Source organism: Amblyomma mixtum, chromosome 4 (assembly GCF_055824585.1).
Source record: "Amblyomma mixtum isolate Tamu chromosome 4, ASM5582458v1, whole genome shotgun sequence".
NCBI classification, from domain to species: domain Eukaryota; kingdom Metazoa; phylum Arthropoda; class Arachnida; order Ixodida; family Ixodidae; genus Amblyomma; species Amblyomma mixtum.
The window spans coordinates 131,796,843-131,820,360 of NC_143015.1; the positions used below are offsets into that span (position 1 = coordinate 131,796,843).

Consider the following 23,518-nt stretch of genomic DNA (forward strand, 5'->3'; position numbering starts at 1 on the left):
CCAGCTTGTTCTTTTTGATAAAGAATAAAATTTCCTTTATCTATTCGGCATGCAAAGACGTAACTTACTGGCATCGTTATCATTGAAACCTCCGAAATCTGACAGGATGTATAATGCTTTGATCTCTTGCATACGCTAAGCATACCTGATTCATGCGTCACTTCACACAAAGCTACGTTCACAAGGTCCGAACAGCGACCTGATGCGTACAGCAAGGCGTTCGGTCTGCTTCAAGCAACGGAGCAGTTTAAGATGCGTATGTTTTTCGAAAAGGCACTGCCGCTCCCGTCAAGTACTCTTCTTAAACAAATACGCCACCTCCTCAACGCTTCCAAGCGAGTCATTGGCGAATATTATTACATGTGTGCTTGTGAAACAACCCTGCCACCTTTGTACGAGGGCAATGAGAGCGTAGTGGAAGGCATTAACTGCAGGCATTGTTAATCATTTTGGGGTCGCACATAAAAGCATAAAGATAGTGTTTAGGCCGTGGTATGACGTTGTGTCCCAAGGAAATAAACGGGCACTTTTTAACGGACGCGTGGAACGATCTTTGGGTGAAGGCAAAAAGGCTGTAAAACAGTGCATCCTTGCGCACATGTCCATCGATCGGCCAACTTTAGCTCTTTGCAAGAAAAGAGAAATGCTTTCAGAGTATCACGCCACACAGTAATATTTGTTTATTCAGCGTTTAACGAATTCGTTTAAATTAAAAAAAAAATTGTTTAAAGTCCTTTCTCCAAGGAATCGCTTGTTCTTGGGTATCGAGTTTTATGTTCCTCTCTTCAGTCTCCCAGTGTGCTGCAGAAACAAAGGAGGCGAGCATATATTACGAGTGATCATTCTCTAAGGTTATACTGCCATGCAGTGGAAAGCATCGGGAAGGCATGCACCGAGCTGTGCTATAGAGTTCGTTGCGCAAACAATAAAAATGAACTTACTGCACATACATGTCTATGAGAGGTAAAACTATACATACTATATGTTCTATATACTATAGGCTATATACTACAACCTGTGGGAGGTAAAACATTTTGTATAAGTGACATACATGATGACCTTTTCTCGTGTAGCGGCCTATTCTGAGACATCCCTGAAGTTTTGGGGCGTTTATTTACTGTTTACACTGTATGTGTGAGCCACAGACTACTAGACATCACTTAATGGGTGGTCTGATTTAGCATGGCGTAGGCAGGTGAAATGCATTCAGTTTCACGAAAAAGTTGCGAAGATATCTAGAAAAATCCCCCACAGCATCGCTTTCTGAGAACGCCGGTTCAAATCTGTCGGCAGCCTCTTCGCTCGTATATGCACGTAACTAAAATATATAAACGTCATTCGCCATCGTGGCCTTATTTCTTCCCCTGAAAAGTTGAACAGTTGTTGGGCGGGGAACGAGAACCAATGTAGACACTGCTGCGTTTCTGCAAATAAGCATATCTCTTTCTCGCTGCTACAACTTACAATCTCCAGATTTTCGATGGCGATGTTCTGAAAGGTGAGGCAGACCGCTTCGTCGCCAGCCTGCGCATTCTCCAGCCGCACAGCCTCGGTTGGGGAGTATACGATGGACACCGTGTCAGCCACTACAATGCGGAAGGTCACCGCTTTGCCGGGGTCTTTCTCGTTCTGGAAGTCGTGTACATCCGGGTTACCGCCGCTCACCTTCTGGATGCCTATAGCCATGCTGCGGGGAAAGAGCCCAGCACAGGGGTTGTACATGAGCAGCTGTTAGGAACACTCGCGTTAATAAATATAAAATTGGTACAACATTTCTTTCAAAAAATATTGCTTCCAGCTAATGGCAGTTTGAGAGCTCTTAGGTGGCTAAAAGGGAACTTTTCTGTCTAGTAATTGTTGTGAACATTCCATGAATGCGGAGTGACCCCAGTAGGCCCCATGTTCAAAAGCACGGCGAAGCAGATGGGGCCAGAGCGTAATTTTACAGCGACTGTACGGTTTCGTTGCGGAACTTACTGTGTGGGTGTTATAGGCGTCAGGAGGAACATGTAAGAGGAAGCGAAGTATGGTACGAGTGGAGAGGAGGAAAAAACCGCAGGCTCTGTGCGCAGCTGAGAAATTCGAGGCGAAGGCTTTTCGTAGTGTTCTATTCGCTTTTGCCGCGTGCATCGGCTTCACAATAACTGAATTGAGCTACGATACCAGATGGGTATGAATATCGGTAGCCGCACACGTGCAAGAACGACACTGCATGCGCCCCGGCAAACGCTGAATATTGCATCTTTCTTAGCGAGTTGTTTAACTTTGTTCCAATGCCTGAACTTATTGAGGCGCGAAATTGTGAATAAAATAATAATTCCTTTTTGCATCCCATGAAAAAAATTAGCTGTGGAATTAGCTGTGTTTGCGCGAAAGAAGCTTTTTTTCAGGGAAGCTTGTGAGCATCGTGTTAATCTTGCAGATGGTATTTGTAATGGTCAAAATTTCTTGTGTAGCGCTTTCAGGTTTCCTGCGTGGTTCTACATTGAATCAACGGTAGTGAAAGCAGCAGACCGCTGAAACTCAATTACAGTCTCAGCAAAATTAACGAGAATGCTCTCTTTTCAATCAGTTCTAGCGAAAAAACTGCAGGCATGACATCGCGTTGTTTTTTTCATCTACGCAGGCATTTTTCTAAAAGGTTTATTGCTCTATTGCTGAAACGGGACCCGGCAGTGTAAAATGGCCTGGAGGCGCTAGTAGTTGCGAAGCTGAGAGAGGAACTACGACTAATAATTTTTCTGTTCTCAGGTCATGCCGTCGAGAAGCGCTGGCTACGGCAAGTACTGCTGTGTGACTTTTTGGGGGAACAACTACTAGACACAAAGGATTCCAGGAACTCAGTTTTTATGTTTGCCGCGATAAGAAAGGTACGTCTTCTTATCCTTTTTTCTTCAAAGTTGTAACTTGTTTCCATCATAAGGTAGCTTTTCCGAAATGTGTCAAACTCTGTTCAGACATACATTTTTTTTTCCATGAATTCAAATCCTCGAAACTTTTCCGTTTTAAACATTGGCTGTAAACTTAAAACATGGCAACTTTTACTTTCTATGCGGCTGATGTTTGTTTTACTGATTGGGAAGCTGAACATCCTTCCCCAGCCAATGATTCCTTTTGAGGTTCTCGACCTTTTTTAAAGCTTTTATGTTAGGCATTCATAAAATTTCTTTCTTAATAAATAAAAACATTGTTTGTAAAGGGAAGCGCAAACAAGGGATCCACTGATGCTATTGCGTCATACCCTTGGGGCGGAGCTTAGGCGTCCTCTCAAGTTTTAGTGCGTTAGCTTTCACCCCGCAGAGGCCGATTTCAGCGTTGTCGTTCTGAAGCGTGGGACAGGTGGAAACACGCCAACCTGGTTGTGAGCAACCTTCCAGTAGTCTTTACGGCCAACTGTGCTCAGCGCTTTAGCACTTTAGCGCGCTATAGCCCGCACTCAACGATTTTCAGGATCTTCTTGGGCCACCACGGAGCCAGTGTCGATAAGTTGACGATGAATTCTTGACACCTTACAAAGAGTAGCAGAGCCATGAAAGCACTCACATTTAGACTTTAAGTCCTGGCCTTGCGTTTCTAGCGCGTAGGCAAGTTCCTAGACATAGCGCTGGCTGGTGAACTGGCCGTTTTGCATGCGGTGAACGTGGATGCGAATGAACCCATTGTTTACAATGCAGCTATTTGGTATTTGGGCTTCCTTCAACTACAAAATATCACGCGACTTGGCGATTTTTCGGCTTCTGTCAGCATGCACAAGTGCTTATCCACGATAGGCTTTCGCTTCTAGAGACTAAAACTCTGTTCTCGGGCAAAATCTAAAACGACGTAAGCGAGTAAAGAAACTCACCCTTGATACGAGGTATTGATTTGCTTGTATTTTCCTTTAATGGTGGCAGTTGAGCCGACGCTCATGTGGCAAAAATTGTAGTCCTTGAAGCTTATCTAAAAAACAGAAAGCAAGGCTTGCAACCAAGGCATTTAAACAGTGTACACAAGAACAGAATACTAGCGATGTTTCGGCACGAATCGCGTACAGGCGATGGTAATAGTCGTTCCAAAGCGACAGGAGAGATACAGGAGAGCTACAGGTAGAAACGAATTATGAAGGTTGATGTTTGGGTTTTTGACCGGCTTATGTGCTCAAGCCAAAGATTAGTTGCATATGATTTAGCGTGACTATATTGCAGGGGTTTGCCAAAGACACATATCCTGCGAGATGTAGAGGTTGCTCCTTGAGACACGCCTCTTACTGTTTCGTGAAACGCTTCAGAAATGCCCCGTATTCTTTTACGCGGCAGCAATGTAAAAAACTCTAATTACTGTTACGCATTACTTAGACGCGAGATAAAGCAGCGCTCTGCCTTCTATGGCATTGAAACGAGGTGGAGTGAGGTACAAGTTTGAGCCAAGATGCGTGGATGGTTACCAAACAAACGCTTTGGTTGGTAACAACTTTATTCATAGTCCTGCAGAGCTTTCGCCGACGAGGCCTTAGGTCTCCCACGTGGGGACGTCGAGGCGCTGCCTCGCCGTCGCCTCGCGGGCCTGCTGGACGGCCCAGAGTTGGTCCCCGAGGCTGGGGCTGCGCAAGGCAGCGGCCAACCGCGGCGGGAGGGTTCCGGAATTAGCACCGTGAAGGTTTTTGGTACAGTCCCAGAGCATGTGTGTTAAAGTGGCTACATTGGCGTTGCAGACCTTGCATATATTTGTCGGGTATGTACCGGGGTAAAGCCTGTGGTATAGTTCCGGGTTGGGGTACGTGAGCGTCTGCAGTTGTCTGAGGGTCACCGCGTGCGCCCTGTCCAGCTTGTCGCTGGGCGGAGGGAAGGTTCGGCGGGCCAGGCAGAGGGCCTTGGTAATTTCGTTGTAGCTGGTCAAGCAGTCTTTGGTGCTATTCCACGGACGACGGTCGCCGGCGCGGTTCGCGAGCTCGCGCGCCTTGGCGTGTGCCGTCTCGTTGCGGTTGCGATACGTCCTCGATACTTCTCCCATGTGCGCCGGGAACCATTGAATTCTGGTTTGGAATTCTACCTCCTGCTGGACTTGCCGGTTCCTCAGGACTTGGGCCGCTCTCTGTGAGATCCATCCTTTGGCGAAGTTTCTAACCGTCTGACGCGAGTCGCAGAGAACCACGGTGCACGTCGGATCCGTGAGGGCGAGTGCCACCGCCGCTTCCTCCGCCTCTTCTGCGCGTTCGCACGCTACACTTGACGTTATGCGCGTTTTGCCGCACGAATCGACGACCGCAACCGCGAATCGCGAGCGTTCTGCGTATTCCGCGGCGTCAACAAACCTTGTCCCCGTATCGTCTCCATGGCTGTGCAGGAGAGCTCTGGCCCTGGCCACTCTTCTTCCCCGGTTGTGTTCCGGGTGGACGTTTCGTGGAATCGGGTCGACTCTTAGCGTTTGTCTGATCGCGTTTGGAATGGCGACTTTCTGGCCTTGTTGTACGTGGTAACGGATGCCGAGACTTTCCATGATCTGGCGGCCTGCTGTCGTTCCCGTTAATCTTTCCAGTTGTGAAGTGCGCTGCGCCTCGGCGATTTCGCTAAGCGTGTTGTGAAGTCCGAGCTGGAGCAAGCGATGCGTGCTGGTAGACTCGGGTAGACCCAGTGCTATCTTGTACACCCTGCGAATGAGGACATTGATCTTGGCTTCTTCTCCCTTGTACCAGTTGTGGAATGCCGCAACGTACGCAATATGGCTAATGACGAAAGAGTGTATGAGTCGTGTGAGACTCTCCTCCCTCATTCCGTTTCTTCTGCTAGTGACCCTCTTGAGGATTCGCATGGCGTTAGCTGTCTTGTGCTTTAATTTAGTGATCGTTTCGCCGTTGACGCCGTTGGCCTCGATTATCATGCCGAGGACCCTAATTGTGTGTACTATCGGGATGGTTGCTCCGTTTCTCGTACGTAGTCTGATCTCTTCGTACTCGCGCTTTGTCGTTGCCGCATTCCGACCACTCCCGGGTGGTCTGCCCCTCTGCGTGGGGCGGTAGAGTAGGAGTTCTGACTTTTTCGGCGAACATCGTAAACCCGTACCCTGTAGGTATTCCTCTATTGTCTCGATTGCTAGTTGCAGTGCCGTTTCGATGTGACCGTCGCTGCCTTTGTGCACCCAAAGGGTTATATCGTCGGCGTATATTGTGTGCCGGACGTCTTTCAGTTCTTGTAGCTTTTCTGCTAGGCCGATCATGACCAGGTTGAAGAGCGTGGGCGAGATGACGGAGCCCTGCGGGGTGCCGGTGCTCCCCAGCGTTTGCTCTTCTAGCTGGAGGTCCCCTGCCACTAAAACAGCTCGCCTGTCTGTCAAGAAATCTTTAACGTAGTTGTACGTGCGTACACCAAGGTTATGCCGCGATATCTGGTGTAAGATCGCCGAGTGCGCGATTCTATCGAACGCGCTTTCAAGGTCGAGGCCGAGAATTGCTTTGGTGCCTCTCGTCTTGCCATCAAGAACGTGGTGCTTCAGTTGTATCATTGCGTCCTGCGTGGACAATTGTGGGCGAAATCCTATGATGGATGGTGGGTATGCCCCTTTGTGCTCTAAGTGGGCTTGCCAGCGGTTAAGCAATGCGTGCTCCATGGTCTTGCCGACGCAGGACGTCAGCGATATGGGGCGAAGGTTTTCGAGGCTCGGTGCTCAGGCGCTAATTATTATCAAAAGTGGGAATAATATTAGCGTTTCTGATTGTTTAGGGCGCTTGTCGAGATTTCATAGAAAAACATTACACTTGCATAATCCTAAGACGGGCTAGTGCTTTGGACACCTCATGTCACCTCAGTCACCTCATGTCATTTTGTTAGCGTTGCCGAAACGTTGGAATTAAACATGTAATGAATAGCCAGCCTTTCTCATGCGCTCCAATCGCAGAACTATAGTTGAAGTAGTCGGAAAATAAAAGCGATTTCTCAAGCCAATTTGAAGGCACAAATGAAGAATATTTCAAAGTAATTAAATTTTTGACCCCAGAATCTTTGAGAATCTTTGAGTCAGTCCTGTATTTTGTGTGCCTTCTGTGTCCTCGTTTCTTGCACCATTACCAGTTTTTCTTTCATCATGTCACCACATTGTAAAAAAAGGATCGAAAATTGATTTTTGTGGAACAGAAATGACGCAGTAATAGTGTCAGTTCTCGATGGACACCCGAACAGCGCCATAAGGTAAGGGATAGGTGGGAGTGAAATAAGGAAGAGAGAGAGAGAACTGCCGTAGTGAAGGGCTGCGGAATAATTTGGACCACCTGGGGATCTTTAACGTGCACTGACATCGCAGCGCACACGAGAGCCATTGCGTTTCGCCCCCATCGAAATTCGGCTGCCGAGGTCGGGTTCGAGCCCGGCTACTCCGAGGCTCAGTAGCAGAGCAGCCTAACCTCTGATCCATCGCGGCGGGTCACCAAATTGTCACAAAACACAAGGTCCAGGGCCTTAACGTTTTACGACCCAAATTATAGAACAGTAGAAAGAAACATTTCATACACATTTTGCTTGGCACTGTGCTCGCATTCAAAATGTGCTATAAAAATTTTGTTAGCATTGCCGAAACGGTGGAAATAAACATTTAATAGATAGCCAGCCATTCTCATGCACTCCTATCGCAGAACTATAGTTGAAGTAGTCGGAAAAATAAAAGCGATTTCTCAAGCCAATTTGAAGGCACAAATGAAGAATATTTTCAAGTAATTACAATGTTTGACCCCAGAATCTTTGAGAAAATGTAAGAAGAAGTTTTCGACGCTGACAGCAAGTCATGCTTTCGGTCCCTTTTTGCTTTGTTCAGCTTGAACACAGCGACGTGAATCATTTTGTTGAGCCGCCGCGGTGGCTCAGTGGCTATGGTGCTCGGCTGCTGACCCAAAAGACGCGGGTTCGATCCCGGCCGCGGCGGATAGAATTTCTTTGGAGGAGAAATTCTTGAGGCCCGTGTACTGTGCGATGTCAGTGCACGTTAAAGAACCCCAGGTGGTCGAAATTTCCGGAGCCCTTCACTACGGCGTCTCTCATAGCCTTAGTCGCTTTGGGACGTTAAACCCCACAAAACCAAACCAACCAAACCATTTTGTTGAGGCTCCATTTATTACATAAGGCATTGCGCGCAAACAGTACTTCAAAATTCGTTTCCTTTTAGAAGGAAATAACGGTTGATTGACTGAGTGTTTGATTACTTCATCCACATATTAACGCGACATTAAGCAGAGAATGGTCATTCATGCTTCATTTGACTCCTGCTGTGCACCGCCGCGGTGGCTCAGTGGTTACGGCGCTCGGCTACTGACCCGAAAGACGCGGCTTCGATCCCGGCCGCGGTGGCCGAATTTCGATGAAGGCGAAATCCTAGAAGCCCATGTGCTGTGCGATGTCAGTGCACGTTAAAGAACCCCAGGTGCTCGAAAGTTCCGGAGCCCTTCACTACAGCCCAAGCTGCTTCGGGACGTTAAACCTTAATAAACCAAATAAACCGGTTTGACTCCTGCAAATTCGCCATGCAACAACCGGCACATTTATGCATTTATAAGCACTTATCTGTCAACATGAACAAAAAAGCCACTTGCAATATACCGCCGGAGGTGGCGTGAAATGTGCAAAAGTTATGGTAAACCAATCTCGAGTTGCACATTAATTTAGCATGTCTGACATAATCTTGTTCTGAGTAAAAGGTTTGTCATTTGTGGGGATTGAGCTTCTTGGGATACCCGAGTGTGCGCCCGCTTCCGCCGTTTCGTTCGTTAGAGGGACCCCCCGTGGGGTGTCCGCGAGCGGAATGCGGGCAGCCGCGCTGCTTGTCCTCCCTTGCAAGGGAAGCTCTTCCGAGAACCGCAGTAAATCACCCTCCCTTCCGTTCTTCCCGCTTCGACCTCGCGTCCCCATTGGGTCACTCCGAGTGACAGTTGGGGGCGTTGTTTCGGCGAGAGGTCCCGAGCGGGAAATGAACGGGGAGATCGCCACCGACTCGGGCAGCAGAAAGGTGCGTAGAGTTTGGCTCCCGGGTGCCCCGGCCTTTGCCGGGGGCCCAAGAACGCGGGCGCTTTAACGTGCGCATCTAGTATGTATGTTTGAGTCCAGGCCCGAACCTCCGGAGTCGTGTAGCCCGCCTGTGCGGCGCCGACGCGCTCCGGATTCGGGAGGGCCTGATTTGGCTGGTTCTCCGTCATCGCCGGTCATTGCTGGTGACGACGCGCGATGAGCCATCGATGTGCGACCTGCGTCGTCAAGATGTGCTCCGCGTATACCCCATCCTTCCTCGTGTTGCGCTGCGTGCGATTTATCCCTTTGGTTGGCCGCGCGGCATGCGATCGCCCTTAGCTGTGCCGTCACGCGCGTATGTAGTCTCTGCTTTGCGCGCGCGGCTCCGCGGGCCCGCTTTCGGGTGCTGCGGCGGGGTATGGGCTGTACCGAGGTCTGGGGATTAGTGCAGTGTTATGCAATGCAGCTTTCTGTGTAATAAACACTTGTGCTTTCGAATAACTGCGCCTTCCTTCCTTCGGAGCGAGAGCGCAGGCGCGCACCAAACACTGGCAGTGCCCCGAGCTTGCTCCGGCCCGAACCCGCGATATGTGGGCGAAGTGCTACCTAATTAGCACACCGTCACTCCGGTGTTGACGATCCCACACATTTTACCACATTTTAATGCCCATATTTGTCACCGTTGCGCCCTGCATACAAACATTTCGCGGTGTTCGGGCCACTTGTAGAGAGGTGGACTCAGCGCCTAAAGAAAAGGGTCACCTAATTTGTCGACGGGTGTCCGCGATGCCCGCACTTTGCTCCTTGCAGCAGTCGCCAAATTATAAGCATTATAAGAATTGGAGGCTGGGCTTATCGTAGCCATCCCAAATTTTTTGTGCTATGCAGGGATGCCATCTCAAGATACTGAGAGGCTTCGTTTTAGTTTAGAGTGGGCACTGCAAAACAATACATTGCATAAAAAAATTCGAATAATGTTTTATTGCGAAAGCAATACTGCTTGCACTTTTCTGCCATCGATGGAGGTTCATCCTTCGCTGCGGCGCGCTACCACGTGACCGCGTGACGTCACTACAAGAGGAGAGCTAAGGGCCCAACTCGTCTCATCGACGGAGGCTCATCCTTCGCTCCGGCGCAGCTGCGGCGCGCTACCACGGGACCGCGTGATGTCACGACAAGAGGAGAGCTAAGGGCCCAACTCGTCTCATCGACGGAGGCTCATCCTTCGCTCCGGCGCAGCTGCGGCGCGCTACCACGGGACCGCGTGATGTCACTACAAGAGGAGAGCTAAGGGCCCAACTCGTCTCATCGACGGAGGCTCATCCTTCGCTCCGGCGCAGCTGCGGCGCGCTACCACGGGACCGCGTGATGTCACTACAAGAGGAGAGCTAAGGGCCAAACTCGTCTCATCGACGGAGGCTCATCCTTCGCTCCGACGCAGCTGCGGCGCGCTACCACGAGACCGCGTGATGTCACTACAAGAGGAGAGCTAAGGGCCCAACTTGTCTCATCGACGGAGGCTCATCCTTCGCTCCGACGCAGCTGCGGCGCGCTACCACGAGACCGCGTGATGTCACTACAAGAGGAGAGCTAAGGGCCCAACTTGTCTCGTCGACGGAGGCTCATCCTTCGCTCCGGCGCAGCTGCGGCGCGCTACCACGGGACCGCGTGATGTCACTACAAGAGGAGAGCTAAGGGCCCAACTCGTCTCATCGACGGAGGCTCATCCTTCGCTCCGGCGCAGCTGCGGCGCGCTACCACGAGACCGCGTGATGTCACTACAAGAGGAGAGCTAAGGGCCCAACTCGTCTCGTCGACGGAGGCTCATCCTTCGCTCCGGCGCAGCTGCGGCGCGCTACCACGGGACCGCGTGATGTCACGACAAGAGGAGAGCTGGGGGCTCAACTCGTCTCATCGATGGGGCTCATTAATTTAATAATTTAAATTAAATTAAATTAATTAATTATTTATAAATTAAATTAAATTAAATTTACTTGATGCCGAAGAAGAATCTATGAGTAGTGCGGAGCGATATAATCACAAGAGAAGAAAACGCCGTCCGACAGAAACGCCGGAACAGAAAGAAGAGTGGCTTGGTAAAATAAGAGTGCAGTATACAGCCAAGAAGAAAGAGCAGAGCATTGTGGTGATTCGAGAAGGTGACATCGTGGCTCAGCGACGCGAACAACAAGAGATAAGAGTTGGCGAGTTCGAGTCTGCTACGCGTGAATTCGAGAAACGAAACAACCAGCAGAACCAAGCGCAGCCAGGTGCTATTGCTTTCGCAATCAGCCAGGCTTAACCAAGCTAAGCCTTCAGCCAATTTTTTCTTTCTTCAAATAAGCGTTTAATGGTCGTTGTACTCACTCGACATACACTGGTAATTATTTATCTTGCTTATTTCTCATTCAGCAGTATAGTCTCCAGCTACACTTAATGTTATGAATCTTCCTTCAGCTGGTGTGGGCAGCCCCGTTTAAACAGAGAAGGCGCATCATAATTTCTCAGGAAATAATTCACAAAAGCAAAGGCGTACTCATTGTCGTCTAGAACAGCGCTGCACACAGGGATAAAGGGGAAGGTGGTCTGCCTTAGTACTCTGCATACTCACGTCTTTAACAGTGGCGGAGGGTGTCAGGCCTTCAGTGATTCCGATGTACTCAAAATGCCACTCCAAGACGTTTGTTCGTTCGTAAGTGTGGTAGTGGCAAAACACTTTGCTAAACAAATGCTTGAGATCCTTACTGGGGAAACTACCCTCACCAGGAATCGGCACCCCGTTGCATTCGTACTGAAAAAAAAAGCGCAGACAAATGAATCGTGTGACACGATGTAATCTCAGCCGACATACAGGTTGGGTCATAAATAGAGATATTTGCTTCGGACCTGTAACTTTGTTAATAGCACATCGAGTCTGGAATGCAACGGCATCACAACCGCACGGTAGAAATCGCAGTAGTAGCAAGGGAACACTCTTTTCTTTTCAGGAACACGTTTTGCGCTCACCATGACTGCACTGATAATTTCGACAGCTAGTATTCCAGGTTTTTCACAAAAGAGTGCTGCAATTCTTAAAAAAAAGGCTTTTTGAGTTAGAAGCGCTTTATTTGGCACGGCAGTATCAATGATGTAGCCCATCGCAGTACACATAAGACATGTTGTCTAGTAAGCAGGTTAGCTAATTTTAAATAGCTAACTTTTTTGAGATTACAGTCCGTCTCCTTTATTATTGAAGGCTTGTAGCGCACTGTACATAATATCCATATCAGTGTTTAGAATTTGGAAAACGTAGTTACAATCCGCACTGTAGCCCTAAAAATGTTCGCTATATCGGCGAACGATTAAGAGGTTGATTGGACGTGAGGTTTTTCGAAAGCGGATGAATTTAAGCACGGTGTCGGCAAAATTTCTTTGCCCAGAGAGCCGAAGAGATCTACGTTTTCGAAACTCTAAATACTGGTGTGATATATTACTTTCGGTCAGCTGCATGCCTGTCAACAAATAAGGAGCATGCACGACGAGTCGAGGTGGGCTCCAGTAGTATTGCTTGCGCAACAATACATGAAGAGCTTTGCTCAGATTACGCATTACCGACTATGGTAATCGTCTGTCAGTTTTCCTTATTTACATTGACTTACTCAGGCACGCCGCAGAAATCTATAGTCATGCTATCAATCAGGCTAGTCGTGTATGCTCGTGGCGGTGCGGCGACCAAATGACCTTGAGTCGCCGTTGCCTAGCAACCGCTTCAGCTGCGCTCCAACAGATGGCGAAGCGCCGCTGCCGCCTGTTTTCCCGCGAATCTCCACCCCGCAACTTGTCCTTGACGATCTTGTGCCGTTGCTTAGCAAACCGAGTTACCAGAGCATACCCGAGTTACTCGGTTAAGCTCGGGTAAGTTCGGAAGAGCGTCGCACCAGCTACGTGAGAGGTTGCTCGGGAAGAGCAAGATGGGTAGCACAAAGCCTACGGGTGGCTGTGGTAGAAACAGCCACCTCCCAGTGCAGTGATAAATCTCTTTACCGCTGCGCCACTGCGTTGGTAGTGGTATGAAGACTGAACGCCATCTATGAACGTTAAATAGAGAATGAAGAATTCTGCATACATTTGCATTCACCCTCTACTGGTATCGCGTCGTGTTCTTTAGGCGGAGCTTAACTTCGTGTTCTTTAGGCGGAGCTTAACTGCCCCATCCATTTGAAGAATGAACAGCTGCTTTCGAACGTTTTCACGGTTTTACTGCGTTAGACCCGCACCATTTTTTTTTGCGTTTCGCAATGTATGCCTTCGCGATCTTCCCTCTGCAGCCACTGTCGAGTTGTTCATTCCTCCGCTTTCGCCGAGGCCGGTGACGTTTCGCTCCGTTTCTATCGGTCATGGTTGGCAGGTGCCGTGTTTCGGCACCTGCCAAGCACGACCATAAGAGCTTCCCTCTAAAACGAAACATTCCCCCTTAGCTTTTCTTGCTTTTAGAGGCGGTTGGCTTCCTTCAAATCGGTCAGCGAGCCCCTGCCTCATTTCCCTACCTTTGTCTGACGTGTAGTGTTTCATGTATTGTTGCTTTTGCAATCGTTTGAGTGACTTTTAATGTATTGTTGCTTTCGCAACAATACATGAAGAGCTTTGCTTAGATTACGCATTACCGACCATGGTAATCGTCTGTTAGTTTTGCTATTTTATTATGACTTATTCAGGCACGCGACAGAAATCTATAGTCATGCTATCCATCAGGCTTTTCAGAATGACTCAGAATATAGGCATGCTCTAACTGCAGTTCGCGCGTTGTAGTAGTCTTCATTTGAGCAGGCATTTCTTGACGAGGTTGTGAAATAATCAAATGTAAAAGCGCTTCAAAAGGCTATGCGCGAAGTTACTTTTATCAGTGTCTGACAGCAAATGGGATAGCCTACAAGCAGCCAGGAACGCTATCAAAGTGACGCGATGACTTCCGCTCTGTACTGAATTTTGAAAATGTAAAGATGTATTTACGGGGCTGATTAGATTAGAAATAACTACGAAAAAGACCAGAGCGGGAATGCCTTAGTGACCTCTAATTTTCTTATCGCTGCCTGCTTGCTAACCTACGCAAAATATTGCTTGTGGATCAGATACACGGGATGCTCACAAGCATATGCAGAGGTTTCAATTGCGCAGAGCTGGGGAAAGGACTTAATAGCGTACCTAAACGGAACGAACGACCTATAGTAACTTATAAGGACTGATCAGAATGCGCAACTTCTGCGCATAGGTAGGGAGGACCAATTGTCGGTCGGAGGGAGAGGGTTGTGCCCAGCAGAAGGAAGCTGAGTTGATGACTAAGCTGATGAAACCTAGTTTACATAGGAAATGTCTAAAAAAGTGGTTTTGGAGATTGCAGAGGATGCAATACTCTGCGGCTTCTTACTATAGTTTCTCACCTTGCATGTTATCCTCAGCCATTCTTCGCGCACTGAACTTTGTTAGCTCATATGTCGGAATATGCACTTCATCATTTTATATGTAACATTACTCGCCGATGAGCCTACTAGGGATTTAATGGTCGCGATTTCTCTTCTTCATTTTTGTTTTATTTTACCTTTTCTGCACCGCGCGCTCTCCTTCCAGCTTTATCTCCAAAATTCCCTTCCACACGCAGTGTAGCATGCCAGTGATTTTTATACGCCGTGTAAAGAGGAAGATTAGCAGTCAGAGCAGCAGAACCGCAGCGCGGCTCGAGACGAGAGGAAAACGATCGGCAGCAGAAGCACAACGAAGACGATACTTTCAATATGCTTGTGGGAAAGAACGTCACCTCTGTCACCGATATCTATATGAGACCACAGCCAAAGATACGATGAGGTCTGCCGACAGCGCGTTTTCACTCGGCAGCCCTCTACACAGACACAGTAACTAGCCTCAGCATGACGACAGAGGACAGCTCGCTACTGCTTCAGATCAAGTAGTTTGTCCGTGAGGAGCTTGCGCGGCAGCTTTCGCTTTTTGCCTGTTCCGAGTTCATCTAATCTAATTCCGACACATAAGCACGTGATCCGGGAGCAAGTGTCCGAGGCCCTGCCCTCCGTTTCCTCCCAGCCTCCCGTCGCTGCGCCACTTACCTACGCCGAAGCCGTCAGGCGTCCCCGCCCAGACACGTTCGTTCCGTACCAACATCCACCGCAGTCGACCCCATTTTGTGCCGCCCGGCCCCCACCACAACGTTTCCGTCCATGGCGGACACCGGACAACTTATCCATTTGTTATGCCTGCGGCATTCCTGGCCACGTGATGCGTCAATGCCGCTGCCAAGTTTTGTCCCCTGCTGCCGATACCGACCCTCGAGGTTACGCCTACGCCCCTCCCCAGCCTTTTCACCGCACTTCTCCTTCTGAGACCACTGGTCCCTCCGATCTCAGCCCCTATATTCGCCGCCTTTCTCCATCTCCGCGTCCCCGTTCGGTTTCCCCGATGCGCCGTCGTCCCTCTTCCCGTTCGGAAAACTAGTGCCCGCAGTTCCGGAGGCAAGAACTGCGTGCTCGTGGCCAAGCTGAAGACCTCGAATTTCTCCGGCCAATTTGAGCATGGTTTCTGTGGAGGGCACCGATGCTTTCGCGCTTGTTGACACCGGTGCTGCTGTATCTGTACTCAGTGCAAAATTATGCCGCCAGTTACGAAAAGTGATGACTCCGCTATCTGGTATTCTGCTTCGTGCCGCTAATTCGCAAATTATCGCGCCGTCGGGAGCATGTACGGCCAGAGTTAATATTCAGGACCTTCTGTACATTGTTGAATTCATCGTCTTCGCATCGCCGCCTCACGACGTCATCTTAGGCTGGGACTTTCTCTTCCAACATGACGCTGTCATCGACTGCACTCGTTCCGAACTCGCCCTTCTTCCCTTCGGCGACGGCTCGGTGAACGCTTCCACTAACCCGTGCTCCAAGCTAACTCTGGCTGATGACGTCATGATAACGCCGTGCTCTGCTGTGCTCGTCTCTGTTCATTGCGACTCTGCATCCAACGGCCCTGTCATCTTCATCCCGTCAGATTCCTTCGCTTCTCGCTACTGTCTACCCCTGCCATTCGCCGTGCTTACCGTCTCAGCCGGCTGCAGCGCCTTGCCCCTAACCAATCCATTCCTGTGCCCCTCCACTCTTCTTTGATCGCGTTGAATGCCTGGGATGTGTCTAGCCTTTCGCCTCGGTCGTCGGCTGGGACCCTTGCGAGGATGACTCCTGCCGCCTGGAAGTGTCTTCACTCACTTGTTCCTCAACGCCTCCTGATCCCGCTCCCGTGGCGGTCTTCGCGCGCTCAATCGACGCTATTCTTTCGCCGCCGGAGAAGACCCAGCTGGCGGCCCTGCTAGATAAGTTTCGGTCATCCTTTGACGTCTCTCACCACCGTTTGGGCCGCACCTCAGCTGTTACCCATCGGATCGACACTGGCGCCCATTCGCCGTTGCGCTAACGCCCATATCGCGTCTCGGCCACCAAACGCCAGGTTATCGACGCCCAGGTGAATGACATGCTGCAGCGTGGCATCATACAACCATCGCACAGTCCTTGGGCTTCCCCCATCGTCCTTGTCACCAAAACAGACGGCTCTATCCGCTTTTGCGTTGACTATCGGCGCCTCAACAAATACACTCGCAAAGACGTATATCCGCTGCCCCGTATTGATGACACACTTGACTGCTTGCAGGGAGCTGAAGTCTTTTCATCTTTAGATCTACGTTCGAGGTATTGACAAGTGCTGATGGCCGACGCTGACCGCGCCAAGACGGCCTTTGTGACGCCTGACGGGCTGTATGAATTCAACGTCATGCCCTTTCCACTATGCAGTGCACCTGCCACTTTTCAGCGGATGATGGACACCATACTGCGCGGCCTGAAATGGAAAACATACTTATGTTACTTGGACGATTTCCAGATGCACCTCGTTCACCTGGAGCAATTTCTGAGATGCCTTGCGGCAGCCGGGCCTCAACTCAATTTAAAAAATGTCGCTTCGCCGCTAGCCAGTTGACGATTTTGGGTCACGTCGTGTCAAAACAGGGTGTCCTTCCTGACCCAGCAAAGCTTCTGTGGACACGACGGGGCATGGTGCATGAATGACGCTTTATTCAAGAATGCGAGCGGTTATATAGGCAAGCGGTTAGATAACAGAAATGGGGGCGGCTTCTGTCCGGCTAGGCGCGTGCGCATGACTTGCATTACGTCACATCTCCTCTCTCTCTCTTTTTTTTAGTCGAAACAAGCAGCGTTTTTGAACTCAGGCGCCGGGTATCTTCGGGTAGTTGGCGCTTCCGTTCACTCCTACGGAGTTGTATAGATTCGGACGTCCCTGTGGTGTCTTGGGCTCGCACAGCTGGCAGCGGCGCGGGTGTCTCGTGGTCTGGAGACGAGGGAGGAGGAGCCGGATTGAGGTGTTCTCTTGTGCGCTGAAACTGTTGACCCTCTTCCGTTTTGATGATGTAGGCACGAGGAGTCTCAGCCCGCTGTACGACCATGACAGGGGACCATGATCTTGAGGGCACGTTGTACATAGTTGCGGTCGAGCCAGTGCGAAGCTCTGGAAGAGGCCGTGTACCTCTGTTGTAGAAGCAGCGTTGCTTGCTCCTGATGTCTTCTAGCCTTCGTCGCACGGTCTTGGGTGGCACTGTTTGTGGCTGTAGGTGGCTGGTTGGTACAGGAAGCAGCGTTCTTGTCTGTCGGCCCATGACCCTCTACACAGGGGACTTCAGAGAAGAGTCCCGAGGTGAATTTCGGCACTCAAGCAATGCGGCACAAAATTCAGTGCTGCCGAAACGGAAGCGCCTTAACAGCTTCTTAGCTTCCTGTACTGCTCTTTCTGCCATTCCATTCGAACGGGGATAGTACGGACTAGACCGGACGTGTTGCAGGCCAATCTTATCGGCGTAATCCTTGAACTGTTGGGTACTGAAGGGTGGTCTGTTGTCTGTGCAAAGTCGCCTTGGGAAGCCATGTGTTGCAAAGATGTCATTGCATGCTGCAATAACCTTGTGAGCTGACGGCGCTTGCACAAGCCTGATTTCAAAAAGAAAGAGTAGAAGTCAACAACAACTAAGTACTCGGCACCGTCGTGATGACAAATATCAGCTCCTACTGACTCTCAGGGCAGAGTTGGTATCTCGTGACTTAACAGCGGTAGTCGCGCATTTCTTGATTTGTACTTTTCGCATGTTTGACAGCGTTGAGCGACTTCCTCAATATCGCTGTTTATATTTGGCCAGAAGACAACGGTTCGGGCGCGTGCCTTCATTTTTTCTGCTCCTGTGAGCGCAGCATGAAGAGAAGCCAGTACCTCACTGCGCAGTCTGGCAGGAATGATAAGGCGATTGCTCCGGAACACAAGGCCGGATTCAGTATGCAGCTCGTTGCGGAAGCTCCAGTAGCTGCGTAGCTCGGGAGTGACGTTAGCCTTGTCAATGGGCCACGCTGTGCTTGCATACTGGCGAAGTTTCACCATGCTTGGGTCACGGTCCGTCTCCCGCAGAACTTGCTCCAGGCGCCTGTCTGAAACTTGAAGACAAGCGATAGTGCTAACGTGGAAATCCGCGCACTGTTCTACGAGCTGTGCTGTATTAGGAAAACGTGATAACGCGTCAACGATGAACAGTTGTTTTCCCGGAGTGTACTTGACATTTATATGGTATTTTTGTAGGTTTAGACGCATACGCTGCAGGCGGAGAAGGCACTGGCGCAATGGCTTCTTGAAAATCATTTCGAGCGGCTTGTGATCAGATTCCACAATGACTTTTGGCTGCCCAAAAATGTAGTCTTTCAATGAAGGCGAAATTCTAGAGGCCCGTGTGCTGTGCGATGTCAGTGCACGTTAAAGAACCCCAGGTGGTCGAAATTTCCGGAGCCCTTCACTACGGCGTCCCTCATAGCCTGAGTTGCTTCGGGACGTTAAACCCCAATAAACCAAAACAATAAACCAAACGAACGTTTCAATAGAACATTAGGTGACATGTTGTCAATGTACGTGGCGGCAGACCATTCTAACTGGGACGTCGTACTCCTCTTCGTCACATACGCCTACAACACCGCTACGCAGAGCACTACTGGTTTCTCCCCATTATTCCTTCTGTACGGCCGTGAACCATCCTCGCCGCTTGACACTATTCTCCCTTACCATCCTGATTCGTCGGAATCCCCAACCGTATCTGAAGCCTCCAGGCACGCTGAAGAGTGCCGCCAGCTCCCCCGGTCGTTCACGTCCGACGACCAAGTGCGCCAGAAATAGCACTTCGACCACTCACATGACAGAGTCACTTTTCAGCCGTAATCCCTTGTTCGGCTCCGTGTGCCTACTGCTGCACCAGGCCTCCCTACCAAGTTGCTGCCAAACTACCACGGACCCTACCGTGTCCTTGAGCGCACTTCTTCCGTTAATTACCTGGTTGAGCCCGTGACGCCATCAACCGATCTCCGACGACGTGGGCGCGAGACCGTCCATGTTTCGCGTTTGAAGTCACACTACGACCCCTGCGTCCTGTTGACCCCCTGAATCCCCAGGATGGCTCCTTTTCCCCCGGGGCCAATTGTAAAGAGGAAGGTTAGCAGTCGGAGCAGCAGAACCGACGCGCGGCGCTAGACGAGAGGAAGACGATCGGCAGCTGAAGCACCAGAGCCGACGCGCGGCGCGAGACGGGAGCATCAACTGTTCTGGGACCGGACCTGCCCTTGCCCGCTCTAATCGGCCTTCACAACCAGTCTTCTCCTCTCAATAAAAGCCGTTACAGCCGTATAAATTATCTGCTTTTTCATTAAATGGCTTCTCTCTCTATCTCTAGTATGAACTAAGGAATATTCGCAGCTTTCTTTTTGCGTTGTAAATTTGTCTGAACACGTATCTTATAATGATAGTTTTATTTTTTATTCATCATCATTTTATTCCAACATCAACATTACAGATACTGAGGACCGTGAACAAAAAAGCCTCTAGCTGGGCTTGACGGGGTTCACGGCCCCTAAAATTCATGGCATTGCAACAAAAGTTCGGTTAGCAAGCTCGAATTTGTGCCGTCCCGCCGCCATCAACTCACCTTGAGGGAAATCACCGCGGACATATCGTCAGAAAATGAGCGTTTAGGTCTATCCCTGATATAAGTACTTGCAAATTAGAGAACGCACCGTCTTTGGTGATTCCCGCAAAGAGCCGTTACAGCCCGGTCTCAGCGACATTTGGTTTGGTTGGTTGGTTTGGTTTATGGGGTTTAACGTCCCAAAGCGACTAAGGCTATGAGAGACGCCCTAGTGGAGGGCTCCGGAAATTTCGACCACCTGGGGTTCTTTAACGTGCACTGACATCGCACAGTACACGGGCATCTAGAATTTCTCCTCCAAAGAAATTCAACCGCCGTGGCCGGGATCGAACCCGCGTCTTTCGGGTCAGCAGCCGAGCACCATAACCGCTGAGCCACCACGGCGGCTCAGCGACATTTCGGTACAGCCAAGAGGTTTTTTGTCACTCAGTGTGCAGAAGCGGCGCTAAAAAAACAGTTATTCACTAATTATATAAAATTCGGGATAAACAAAGCAAATGGCGTTACTGATCTTGATTTTGTTACTAACCTTGAGTTTCTTCCCCGCTTTAAACTGCAGTTCGGCTGAGACGACCAGGCATTCTCCAGTGTTGAATGACACATCTTCGGTCGCATCCTTCTGCTCCCAACTGGAGTCCTCCTCCCTTGCTCCGTAACCCTTCTTGGTATTTGGGTTGCGTCCAGCCTCCAATGTTGCTCCGGTACCACTTGAAACCCCTAGAGCGAATCTGCATGATGATTTTTACGGAGTGAAAAGAAAGCAGGGTTACATACTATACGCTTCCCACTTTGAGAATGCGATTTTGTGTGAACTCACAATTAGATGCCTGTCGATCGACTCCCTGCCCCACCAGGGGCGTAGCCAGAAGGAGGGGGAAAGGGGTGGGAGGGGTGTTTGGATGCAAGAATAGCCCCCGAAATTTTCTGACCACTGCATTACCCCCTACACACTCCTTATGGCCTTTTTTTGCGCCCTTGTTATTTACGCAGCATCGATATATTAAAATGCAACAACAAAAAATTGGCTGTGGCTTAGGTAATGTTAAGCCTGGGTATCTCGAAGCGAAAAGCTATCGCTGCTTTTCAGCCAACTCCCAAGCTGCCCCTTCTGGATTGGTGTTTCGGCGCCGTCCGACTGTTGCCTTCCATGGCGAGTGTCTGCGCCTGTTCTATGAGCAAGCGCGCCTTATATACCCCTTCTTTCAAATGCATTCTGCGCACGGCTGCGGCGAAAGGTCAAACGGTAGCGAGGAGGAGAAGCGGCGGCGCACATGGGCAGTAGCGCGCGGCGGCGGCGTAAGGTCAGGTGACGGAGTCAGCGGCGGGGGCGGCGACGGCGGCAACCTGCGCCGTGCGTGACGTCGCTCGGTTTCGCGCATGCGCAGAAGAGGCAAATCTGGCCTCCGGCTCACGCGAAGCGTGGTGTTGACTAAAAGCTTTTCGCTTCAAAATGTCGTTTTATTGTTAAAAATATGGACGTGCGTTGTCGCGGCTCTATGATAGGAAGTAGAAGTTATATTGCTGTAAGCGGTCACTCTTCGTTGCCATCACAAGACGTATCACACTAATTTAATTGTAGGCACAGTTCACGCAATTAAAACGTACCTTTTCACGTCAGCCTAATTTTTCACCTTTGCATTGTCTTGAAACGATCATAAACTATCGCGAAAATAAAAAAAAGTGTTCTTTTAAAGCGCCTCTACGGCGAGACGAGGATTCACATGAATGGTGTAGAAGTTTTGACAAATGCCATTCGGTCTCAGTTGATGTCTTTGTTACAGAGAAGAAGCTTCTGTGTTGCTGTTTATTATGTGAAAATATTTTGAACTCGATTTTTCGTACTGGTGTTTTTTGGGAGAAAATAAACGTCCTTTGCAAATAAAGTTCCTGGTGTTCTGCGTGCGCTCATATTTTTTTATGTAGCTATTACAGTTAAACGAACAACTAACCTTTCCGGTTTATTAAAGAAAAAAAAAATTGACAGATATTGTTTTCGCGCAGGTTGTCTTCTTTTTTTTTAACAGCGGCGTATGACACCAAAAGGAAGGAAGGGAAAACTTCATGTTCACTAATGATTTTCCCTGCGGTTTGGGGGCATCTTCAGAGACGTCTTGGTTCTATCCCGAGGAGCCTTCTCGGTCGAAGTCGTCCGCCTCTAATAAATGGTCGGTTGCCCTCAGTCCAGGCCTCCGCTGGCCACTGCCGCCCGACGAGATCGCTGTACCAGACCTTGTTGGTCTTCACAGCGGTCGCTGGACAGCAGAGTCACCCATTGCTCCGCACTCGGGTTTTGTATTTTGGGGACCACGTCTATGTTTTGGCAGGCCCATGCGATGTGATAAAGAGTGTTTTTTCGTCGCACCAGGGACATTTGTCCGCGTATACCGAAGGGTGCATTTTGTTTAGTATATGTAGCTTTAGGAAAGAGCCTGTTTGTAATTGTCTCCAAGTGACAGCTTTTTCTCTGATGAGAGATTTCTGCGGCGGGGGATATCGCATTCTTCTGTCTCTATAGCTTTGTAGTATGGGCGATTATTTCCTGGGTGCTGGCGCGAGTTCCGCGGTCTCGTCGGATGCTCGGAAAGTAATGTATCCTCGAGGTATCCTGTCGGCCACATGGTTCCCAGCCACCCCCGTGTGCTCCGGTACCAACACAATTTTGTGTGGGATCTTGCCGTTTTGTTCTTCCTGGTTTTTAATTCTGTCGGTCGCTCCGAGGAGTATACGGAGCGCGTAACGACCTATCCGGCCATTCATGTAATATCGGCAGGCTGTTGAGAGTCCGTGAGTATTGTTAGCGACCGCCCGGTTCTATAGCCCTCCGCCACCGCTAGAGCAACGGCTACTTCCTGGGACTCTGCAGCTGTGCAGCCTCAGAGAGACGCGCTGGTCATTTCGCGTAAAGACGAATCGACCACCGCCGATACAGCGATTTTGGTATCTCCTTCTCTCCAAGACGCGTCGGCATACACGGTTGTGGCTTGAGGAGCGTATGTTTTCTCGATGAATTCGGCCCTCGCTTCCCTTCTGCTTCGATGGAGGTTGGGATCCATGTTTATTGGTATTGGCGTTACCTTGAGGGTCTTGCGAAGCTCGTCGGGGATGGTTTCCGTTCTCGTCATTTCTCGCATCTGCTTTCGGTATCCGAGCCTCCGTAGGAGCGCTCTTCCAGTCGTCGTCTGCAACAGCCTGAGTTTTGCGACTCATGCTGCGCCTCTCGTAGCTCCTCAAAGGTGTTATGTAATCCCAGGGCCATGTGTTTTTCTGTAGACGTGTTGCGTGGTAGTCGGAGCGCTGTCTTATACGCTTTGCGTAGCAGGGCATCCGCTTGTTGTATTTCATTTTTGTTGAGGCACTGGTAGGGTAGGCTTTACGTGATTCGACTAACCACTATGTTTATGACTAGTTTTAGTGTGTCATCTTCACGCATGCCATGTCGCCTGTTGGTGATGCGGGTGATCATGCTTGCGACTTGCAGCGTTGTTGCTTTGAGCAGGGTAAAAGTGTA

General features: G+C 49.8%; 1 protein-coding gene across 1 annotated transcript in view; it reads right to left on the reverse strand.

Moving 5' to 3' along the window:
- Nucleotides 1-695: 695 nt before the first annotated feature.
- Nucleotides 696-23,518, reverse strand: part of LOC149348239 (uncharacterized) — a 30,990-nt gene continuing 8,167 nt past the window's right edge. The window contains exons 3-7 of the mRNA XM_089588030.1: nt 20,540-20,738; nt 11,575-11,754; nt 3,845-3,939; nt 1,465-1,687; nt 696-801 (exon numbers count right to left, since the gene is read on the reverse strand). Of these exons, the coding sequence (XP_089444156.1) occupies nt 772-801; nt 1,465-1,687; nt 3,845-3,939; nt 11,575-11,754; nt 20,540-20,738 (727 nt within the window). The 3' untranslated portion in view covers nt 696-771. The remainder of the gene's footprint in view (nt 802-1,464; nt 1,688-3,844; nt 3,940-11,574; nt 11,755-20,539; nt 20,739-23,518) is intronic.